At 32.3% G+C, this 9915-nt stretch overlaps 3 protein-coding genes across 6 annotated transcripts; all 3 read left to right on the top strand.

The window, feature by feature from the left end:
* Positions 1-592: 592 nt before the first annotated feature.
* LOC116347227 (E3 SUMO-protein ligase RanBP2-like) lies at positions 593-2854 on the top strand. Its single transcript, XM_031777745.1, has 5 exons — positions 593-633; positions 801-1032; positions 1124-1176; positions 1242-1713; positions 1783-2854. Exons 1-5 carry the CDS (start codon positions 595-597, stop codon positions 2718-2720), a joined length of 1734 nt encoding a protein of 577 aa, XP_031633605.1. The 5' UTR covers positions 593-594; the 3' UTR covers positions 2721-2854.
* Positions 2855-4181: 1327 nt separating this feature from the next.
* LOC116347226 (inhibitor of nuclear factor kappa-B kinase subunit epsilon-like) lies at positions 4182-7186 on the top strand. Of its 3 annotated transcripts, XM_031777742.1 has the most exons (8): positions 4182-4288; positions 4405-5172; positions 5287-5441; positions 5939-6016; positions 6079-6174; positions 6255-6428; positions 6495-6660; positions 6752-7186. In XM_031777742.1, the coding sequence occupies exons 1-4, from the start codon at positions 4214-4216 to the stop codon at positions 5988-5990; spliced, it is 1050 nt and encodes a 349-aa protein (XP_031633602.1). In that variant the 5' UTR covers positions 4182-4213; the 3' UTR covers positions 5991-6016; positions 6079-6174; positions 6255-6428; positions 6495-6660; positions 6752-7186. The 3 variants fall into 3 exon arrangements, with proteins under 3 accessions (XP_031633602.1, XP_031633604.1, XP_031633603.1); XM_031777744.1 differs by lacking the exons at positions 4182-4288; positions 4405-5172; positions 5287-5441 and adding an exon at positions 5734-5791; XM_031777743.1 differs by lacking the exons at positions 4182-4288; positions 4405-5172; positions 5287-5441 and adding an exon at positions 5791-5867.
* Positions 7187-8326: 1140 nt separating this feature from the next.
* Positions 8327-9306, top strand: LOC116347228. Of its 2 annotated transcripts, none has more exons than XM_031777747.1 (3): positions 8327-8703; positions 8812-9078; positions 9176-9306. In XM_031777747.1, exons 1-3 carry the CDS (start codon positions 8427-8429, stop codon positions 9262-9264), a joined length of 633 nt encoding a protein of 210 aa, XP_031633607.1. In that variant the 5' UTR covers positions 8327-8426; the 3' UTR covers positions 9265-9306. The 2 variants fall into 2 exon arrangements, with proteins under 2 accessions (XP_031633607.1, XP_031633606.1); XM_031777746.1 differs by having other exon boundaries at positions 9157-9306.
* The last annotated feature ends 609 nt before the right edge of the window (positions 9307-9915 follow it).

Here is a 9915-nt window from a genome sequence, read left to right as displayed (position 1 = left end):
CGCATTTACTGATTTTGTCTCGATTATGATCAGTGACTACGTATGCTTGTATTAGTTGAACGTAAACAAGATGCTCTTTTTAATACAAACTAATGATATTGATGGCATCGATTTGCAACAGCACCTTACTAATACAAATGTAAACATTCATTGCCAGTGAACAATGCTATTTATTTTATATTCTGTACAAAGTTGCCGGCATTGTGTTTACATGTGATAGCACGCGCGGGTTCTTTGTTGTCTATGTATTAGAAATTCGAATCTCAATATTCTCAACCGTTTGACGTTCATAATTGTCTCAATAGTAGACCTTAGTTGAACTATATAAATAAAGAGAGTTATAGTTAAAGTGAATTGATTACATTTTTGGTAAATAGAATTACGTGTATTATTTTAACATCGTATTGTTTTTCGTCAACAGTCTTTGTGAGAAATTGATTAAGCAGCAATAATTGTGAACTCCATTTGTCATTTTATATAAATGTACGGAACTGTTTGTTGTTGTACATGTTAGTTTGACCACTCTCGAAAAAATCGCAATTTTAACACATTCGTTTTCATTTTATTTTTCAGAAATTCGGTTGCCAATCGATTATGTCTGACTCTGGAAGTCCAAAGTCCATGCGCACAACGGTACATTTCTTGTTTAAAAAAATTATTTATCAAAGAAGACCAAACACAAAATATAAACAGTTATTCACATCCAATATTGCTATTTTTAGCACTCCTTTTGTAGTTCGATTGAAATGATTGTTCGTTGTATCAGTTTTATCCTTATCTAAGTTTGTTTTCATTTTTAGCAACATTACTGCCCAATATGTCTCAAATCAATAGGAAATCAAGAAAATTTGAATCGACACGTGGAAGTACTTCATTCAGAAAAAACAGTTCTCTACGTGTGCCCGATTTGTAATTTAGGGCTTCGTTGGGCAAAGAATTTTCCAACACACGGTACAAAATATCATGGCATGACTCATCAAGACGGACTGAACAAAATGAAATCGCTTCAAATAAAGGTCGTTGATAATAGCGGTAAATAGTTAGATATTGAGTCTAAATAAATAGAAAAATCTATTCTCTTAGATTCTTTCACTATTGTTGATTTGTTACTGTTGTTTTTCAGGATATATGGGTTCGGCAAAGACTATAACAACGCAATGTTTAGATGATAACGTTGTAAGACTTCATAAAATAATAAATTATATTCTTTTTCTTCAACCAATGCTCTTCTCTCGTTTCAGCCGAAAGATGAGAACATTCCATTAAAGAAAAGAAAGATTGATTTTGATGAACAACAGACTGAAAATGATAATATTCGTGTCGAAAAATATGTTTCCCCCGAAAACGTTTCGCCCAAAAATGTTTATATCGATGCGAATTCTATATTCAATGCAAGAATTGATATTTTGAGTGAATTGAGCAAATGGGAGTGTGGTTCATTGTCTTTGCTACGTGAATCTAGTGATCCAATAATGATTCGGTTGGTATTAATGATTGGCGATCAAGTTCAATGGGATGAACTATTGACCGTTCAAACCAAGTTCCAAATGATTAAAAAAACTGAAATGAAATGGACTGGAGAAGATTTCTCACGAAACTATTCGCGAATGATGGAAACTGTCGTACGCTTCAAACTATCAAAAGTTCGTGATAAGTTTTTCAACGTTTGGTCAGAGGTTGAGAAAACAATGATGGAACAACTCAAGACAAAGTGTAAGTAAATGTGTAAAATATTCATTGTCTATAAACGGTCTAATTTTTAAATTATTCTTGGCAATATAGCGTCTGGTGCTTATGAAGAAGAAGTGCCAATGAAGACCGAATTGAATAACTTCGAACAAAGTTTCACCGCATCAAGTGAAGAGACAACCACTTTGCCGATCAAAAGCGTGGATGTAAAATGGACATGCACCCTTTGCGATGAATCGAACACTGGCTACGATTGTAAATCGTGTGGTGAATTCCAACAGATATTACCATCAACACCAAAACTACCCGACACCTCCCAATTGATCAATCATTCAACGACGCCGAAAAAACTAGCTCCATTTCAGTTGATAAACGATAGCAACAAAAACCGTACCACCAGCAATGCCAAAGAAAAAACCATTTTATTTGACCACAAAGCGAAACTCTATCGTTTTGAACAAAACAATTGGGAGGAACATGGTATTGGTAACATCAAAATTTTGGGAAATTCATATGATAATACACTTCAATTACTGATGCATAGCGAGAGCGATTTAACACTTGTTTGCAATCAAACCATTTCAAAACATACGTTATTCGACGAGGCGAAAATTGAAGAGGGTGTAATAACATGGATGGGACATGAATCAGGTGATTCTTCGGAAGAACAATGGGCATTAACATTTGACGTTGTATCGACTTGCAAAAAGTTCAACAACATCATTTTGGTTGTAACTACAGCAACGGAAAAACTAAAATCAGATACGATGAGCACAGAGTCTATGAATTATATGGATCATTTGATTACATATTGGACAACAGATACACCAGAAGACTTCAAGAACCGATTTTGGAATACTTATAAAACAATGAAGACTGAACAACTTTCACGTGATATTCAAACTTGGAACGATATGACCATTCGCCTTGATATTAGAACGGAGGGTAAAATGCGCTTTTTTGAAGATTTATGCCAGAATCTGAACCAAAGATCATCAAGTCATTCGACAGATCACAGTTCCATTCAGTAAACCTTAGCCAAAGATTCTTCATTTCTAAATTCATTATCAGACCATTTTTACTAAAGACGTTTTTCAATTTGAGAAATACACAGTCCACGCGTCTTTATATTCAGCTTAGGCAAATGCAATCGATAACATGTTTGTGATAGGCCCTATAATTATTGATACAATTTATAAATGGATAATAAATAGTCGAAACGACTTTATGTTCGGTTTGAGAAATCACAATCAGATATCAATAACATGTATACAAAATAACAATTTAAATCAAAATAATAAAAATTCAATCATTTTCATTTAACAAACAAACGCACATAGTTTTTTTTTCTTTTCACAGTCGTTATAGGATGAATTGAATTGAAGAAATAATGGCACAGAAAGTGATCGTACTGTACAGCGCAGTAAACTGGAATTTTATCAAGGTTTGATTTTATTTTATTTTTATTTTTATTTTTTAACTTGGAATATGTGGCATGAAATTTCAAAGGGTTTAAAACCAAAAAGATCATATGCATTGTCTTCTTCTGATTCATAATTATAATACAGAACTAACTTGTTTGCATAACATATTTTTAAATTAAAACAATTGGTTATTACAATCACATTTTATGGCTGATTTCCTTAAAAATCGAAAAAAAAAATGTAAATAAACAGGCACCAAACAGCAGAAAACACTGCTTTACAGGAGAAAGAGAAATAAAAAAAAGTCTTTGAATTCTCAGAAGCAATTAAGAGCAATTGAGTTAATTAAGAGTCTTAGTCTTAATAAAATATTCAAATATGCCTATTTTTTTTTATCTAAATAGCACAACTATACCATATTTTACATTTTCCCCCATCGAAATCGGTAATCCGATGTTAATTCATATATCATCTTTCTTGAATGCAGTTCAAATATGTTTGAATAACTAAAAATGACAAGATATAAATGAAATAAAAAACAATCTGTTGTGTTTTTTCTATTATTTTATTGAATGAACTCAAATTGGTATTTAAATAAACGTGACGGAAAAGTATTTGTAAAAATTAAGAACAAAATGAAAAAAAGCCCTATATAATTTTCGATATATATGTAGAATGAATTAATTTTCATTATTCAATTCGTTGTAATCTTAATTTATTCTTGCAATTCGTAATCAATTTATTATACATTTTCTGCACAACACTTTAAAAAATGTCGTTTAACTTTTCATTTGAATTCAATTGTTATTGAACTGTCATTATTTTACTGTTTGTGTAAGTCACCAACGCCACGAGCGAAATGTTTCATTTGAACTTTGTTTATACGAAAACATCTATAGTGAATACACTCACACAAACAAAAGTTGCAAACAGCAGCAGCGATAGTGTATGACAGAATTTTTTTTTCTGCAGAAATGTGTTTAGTTGCGATCGATACGTCAACGTGCATGGCGTTCTAATGTAAATAACATTCAATTTTTTTTCATGTGATTTTTTTCTTTTTTTTTTTGAGTTATTGTTTTGTTGGTTACAAGTAAACCATGCAGAGCACAGAGAATTTTGAATGGCAGTTGAGAGATTTGTTGGGAAATGGCTCCTTCGGTTATGTATATAAAGTAAGTCTTTCCTGTAACAATATTAAAATAAACACAAAAAAACACCAGTGTAAAGTGTATATTTTTTATATTGATCGAGTGGTTTTTCTCCTATTTCATTTTTTATTTTCTATTAGGGAAGATCAAAGACAAATACTCACACAAACGTTGCCATTAAATCATTCAGATTTACAACAAAGTTCTATCGGAATCGAGAGGCGAACACACTGAAACGCGCAAATCATGTAAATGTGGTGAAATACATCGCAATGGAAAACAATCTATTCACATCTGAACAACATCTGATCATGGAATACTGTTCCGAAGGGGACTTACAGTCTTTTATTGAATCGAACCAAAATGGTTTGTCTTCAAGTGAATTTCACCAGTTCTTCCGCAACTTCTTGGATGGTTTGAAGCACTTAAATGAAAATCATATCGTTCACCGTGATATAAAACCATCGAACATACTAATTGATGTAAATCACGGACAGAGAATCTACAAACTTGCAGATTTTGGTGCAGCACGAATACTGAAACCAAATGAAAGATATGGGTCTTTGTATGGCACCGCAGAATATTTACACCCGGATATTTTCGAGCATATGTATCGAACATATGACGGACGCCCAACCAAACAAGATTTTGGTGAACTTCACGAGCTTTGGTCAATTGGAGTTACCTTATACGAGACCGTAACAGGCTTGCTTCCATTTAATCCAAAAGATGGTCGTAAGAATCCAAAAATGTTGTACAAAATGACAAAAGAGAAAGAACGTGGACAGATCTCAGCGATAGAGACACAAAATGGGAATATCGAATGGTCATCAAAATTGCCTGATACCTGTGCCCTTAACGAACCATTGAAGAAAAAAATTACGACACTTTTGGCCGGTTTGATTGAAGTAAGTATTTTGAAAAGCAAAACACTTTACTGTGACAAATAGAAAGAAATGTAATGCAAAAAATATTCTATTCTGCATTAATTTTAAAAATATGTATTTTTAAACGTGTTTCAGTCGGATGAAGAGAATATGTGGTCGAAAGCAAAATTGTTCTTTGAAGCGGACAAAAGGTTGCCACCACTACGTCGAACTTTTAATAAATCCGGAATATCGCGCAGAGAGGCACGAAAAAAATTGTCAAAATCGACACATTTGTATCGTCGAGAAAAGTAAGTAACATTCATATTAAGTCAATATAAAATATATATATATGTATATTTTAAAGTACAGACAGTTGTTTTCAATGTTTTTAATATAAGAAATGTATTTCAATTCCGAATGACATAGTTCCTTCTTTTATTGAAAAAATTATTAACTCTTGCGTTTTAAAATAAACAAAGTACCGCTAGTTCTGCAGAAGGTGAATTGCGCATTAATAATCGTACAACAAATGTCTATCTTATAACCCTGCTCAGAGTGCATATACACAGCAGTGTCATAGTAGTCGTTGGTTAGTTCGTACACGCATACACAAACATTTATATATAACATCAATTGGTTTCAACGCATCAAGTGACAGGTCACTCTTTCTTTACAGTAGTTCCATTTTTCGTGTTTTAAAACGAAAATATTCGGCATATTTAAAAAGAAGACAAGTTTGATTTTATTCTGCAGAACATTAATTTCACCTTTCTTATTGGGCAGAATTTTTTTCATTTAATTGTAGATCAAAGTATAAACGATTCCAGCGAGAATTTTCGCTTGTTCCAGAAAATTGAACGAATTTTCTTCGAAATGCCTTCACGTGAGTATCAACAAAATACAAAATGGTGAAAAATCAAAAAATAATTTCTTCATATTCGGTAGAAACCAGATCAACAACAAGAAAACATGAACAAATGATGCAATTTTGTCCACCTCATCGCTTCAATTTTTTAATTGATCAACATGACACAATTAAAGGTAGTTGTTTTGAGTTTTTTCATCTCTGAACAAGGATCGTCGATCTCATATTTAAACTATTTATTTCGTTTTTTCGACAGTCACACGTTCCTTAACAAAGGCTCTCAAAATAATTGGATTGAATGTACTGACAAAACAAGAATTACCACAAAAAATACGAGTTCGTCGAGTAACCTGCCCAGCATTTACACCAAAGCCAAAAAAACGTTCAACACGCTTGCAAACGCTACCAGATTACAAAACCACACAGACAAGTGAGATCGCAGATACAAGTAGAATGATTTCAAACTAAAATATTATGTAATTTTTTGTTTATCTAGGTGTCGCACATTCAAATAAAATGAAATGGTGTGTTTGCCGCCGTGAATCCTTTGGCAATATGATTTTCTGCGAAAATCCACAATGTACTATCAAATGGTTTCATATGGACTGTATGAAAGTAACAACCATTCCAGAAGGTGATTGGTTTTGCCAAAATTGTCTCTTGTAAGCATAATTTATTTATTATTGTTTATTGTGATGATTTTCTTCCATTCATTTCCCATTTTTCATAAGTTTTTATCTTGAATATTTTCAGCTTTCGGACTTAATTGAACTTCTGCTTGGTTGCCAATCGATTTCGATAAACTTATAATTAAGAAAAACACCACAATCGTTACGAATAGAAAAAGAAGCAGTTGCTTCTCAAAAACAGTTTCATACCTATTTGTTAAAAGTTTTTATAAGAAATAAGTCAGATCACTTTGAAAAGAGTGAAGAATTGCATCTACACGTTTTATTGAAAATGAATGTTAATGTGTATCACATATTATATAAGTATTAGTGAAAATATGCATAAGATGTTCTGAATAGTTGAATATCAAATAGAATAAGAACCAGAGCTCAATCGATCTCAATATACATTTAAGAAAGCAAGAGGATTTTTTAAAAAGCATTTGTTCAAGTTTTCAAATAACTAAAATATTGTAGATGGTTTTGAAAAGAATACAATAAAAACGCTCAACAGAGCAAAATACACACACACACATATATTTATCGTACATATAATTCAATACACAGTGAGATAACGGTAAACAGAATACATTTAATCATAATAGGAAAAACACGTATGTATATTGTGCTATGCGTGTGAATTTCTGTCTTTATATAAGTACAACTGCGCATAATTAATGTCACTCATTTGGTTTACCTAGTCTGCTATGCACCAACGATTCCCGCATATCGATTTTAATCAACAAAAAGTTACAAGTTCATAAAGTGAATATTTTTTGCACATTTTGAAAATCATGTCGACATCAATTGAACTTTCTTTAATGAGATGTGCAGTGAATACACATCGATGTGTATTTGATAATTGTCATCAAAACCAGGGTCTTGTTTCTATACCAAAAAGAAAAAGATATGAAGTGCTCAAAGTACACAGAATATATATTCCAAAGCGATCAGTAATTTGCCAAGAACATCTTGAAAATGGAAATTGGCACGATTTTATAAACTTAGAGTTTAAATATACAAGGGAGTATATCGAAGACATGATAGATTTATTAAGATTACCTTTGGATGATGAATATGGTTGTCGAGAATTTCCGAAAGAAAGAATGAAGGAAAAAACTGGCCTATCATTGAACCAGTTCAATGAGCTCTTGAATAATTTACCGACACTACATCAATATTTCCCGAATAATACTAAGAGAGCCAAAAGAGCCCTTCTTATGTATCTCATTCGTTTGCGCAAAGGCGATCGATATAATCGCGTTTGTGATTATTTCAATGTGTCATACAAAACAGGTATTGCATATATATCTAAAGCAAGAATATCGCTATTAACAGACTTTGTTCCAAATAATCTCGGTTTTGATGCAATGACCAGAGAAACATTGGTAGAAAATGTCTCTATAATGGCAAATAATTTGTATCTCAATGGTGAAAAAACACAAGCAATAATAATAGCTGATGGAACATATGTGTTTTGTAATAAAACACAAAACTTTACCAAACAAAAAGAGTTTTATTATCATCAAAAAAAACGTCATTTTTTCAAGCCAATGGTTTTTCTAACAACCAACGGAAAGATTATAGAAGTGTTTGGGCCTTTTAAATCTTCGGATAATGATGCGGCGATTATGGAAAACATATTTAATACATACGCGGAGCAAATTGAACAAAAATTACACAACGGTGATGTATTTCTCTTGGACAGAGGTTTTCGCGATGTGAAAAATTATTTAACGGCGAAAGGATTCGTTGTAAAAATGCCTGAATTTGTTGACAAAAAAATATTAGGTCAATTAACAACAATCCAGGCTAATTCATCACGAATGGTGACAGCTTGCCGTTTTGCTGTTGAAACTCGCAACGGCCATATGAAGACTATATGGCAATTATTTGATAGAACTTGGATAACATATGATCTCCCACATGCCATGACTGACTATCGTATTGGGGCCAGTTTAATAAACAAGTTCCGTTTAACATTTGAATCCAATAAAAATGATGCCGAAACAATCGCTCAAAGTATGATTGAGAAAGGTGATTATAATCAAAATGAATTTGCTGTCGTTGTTGATAGTGCGGTATTTAACAATTCTGTGAAAAAGTGTGTAGAATGTAATCATTTGGTTTTGGTTTTTCCAGCAGTTGCCAAGAATGAATTTAGATTAATATCCATGGGGAATTATCAACCACATCTGGCATTATCCTATATTCATGAGCAAATTGAACTTGATGGTTTGAAGATTTTCGTTTATCCCGTCAATCTCGTTAAGACTGTTTTTAAGAATTTGATAAAGAAATATGAAATTAAGTCACCAATTGTTGTATTGACGTTTTTTAAATCGAGATTCCGTAATAATGTGAAGCATTATGTTTATATTCTCGCAGATCAGGCCATAAAAGATAGAAAAGGTATTATTTCACACTATTGTGACTGTCAGCATGGTCGGAGATTAGTAGGTTGTTGTGGTCACGTTCTTGCATTCATAGCTTATTTGGGTTATTACAGATTCCATTTGGACGAAATTAAAGGGAAATCACAATTTATTGATAACTTTTTTCAGCAAGTTCAACCACCACCACCACCACCTCAAGTAAAATAAATCACATTTCTGTTTATTCAATTTATTTAAGAAGTGTCAATCCATATCTGCAGAATATTCAAAAGTATTTTCAATATGTTGAATATGGTTTTAGTTTTGAATTTCTGCAGAATGTCGCCATAGCTTGCAGCTCTATGATATGCACTAATTTAAGTTTGTAATGGGAAAAGTACGAGAATAGTATTTAAACAATTCACACAGCATTTGATGTATTAATGATTTGTAATTATTTTTTAAAAAGTAAAAAAATATATGTTTTTGTGATCGACTTTATTCGCTTGTCATTATTTATATTTATGTAAACGTCAAACATAATTATTTTAGGGTATGTTCATGTTTTGACAATTAAGTTTTGACAATATACGTAAAATTCCAACATGTTCTTTATTCATTCGAGCCCGAGCATTACGAGTGCTTTCTTCTTGTCTCGTGGTCACTGAGCGTGCCTTTTCCGCTTTGTTGTTGCTCGATTCAGTGTGTGACTTTTGAAAATTTACTGCAGCACCACATTATACGGCGCGTGAATGATGAATAAATATTGAATGAACATATGTCGAATACACAAAATAAGCAAATATTTGGTTCTTCTAATTTATGCCAGTGTCTAGAATATGTAAACATGACTACGAAAATATTATCGCTCAAA

This window comes from Contarinia nasturtii, unplaced genomic scaffold (assembly GCF_009176525.2).
Source record: "Contarinia nasturtii isolate CC-2019 unplaced genomic scaffold, AAFC_CNas_1.1 Cnas_scaffold_1756, whole genome shotgun sequence".
Taxonomy (NCBI): Eukaryota; Metazoa; Arthropoda; class Insecta; order Diptera; family Cecidomyiidae; genus Contarinia; species Contarinia nasturtii.
The sequence above is the reverse complement of the archived record's forward strand: the minus strand, read 5'-3'. Positions and strand labels throughout refer to the sequence as shown.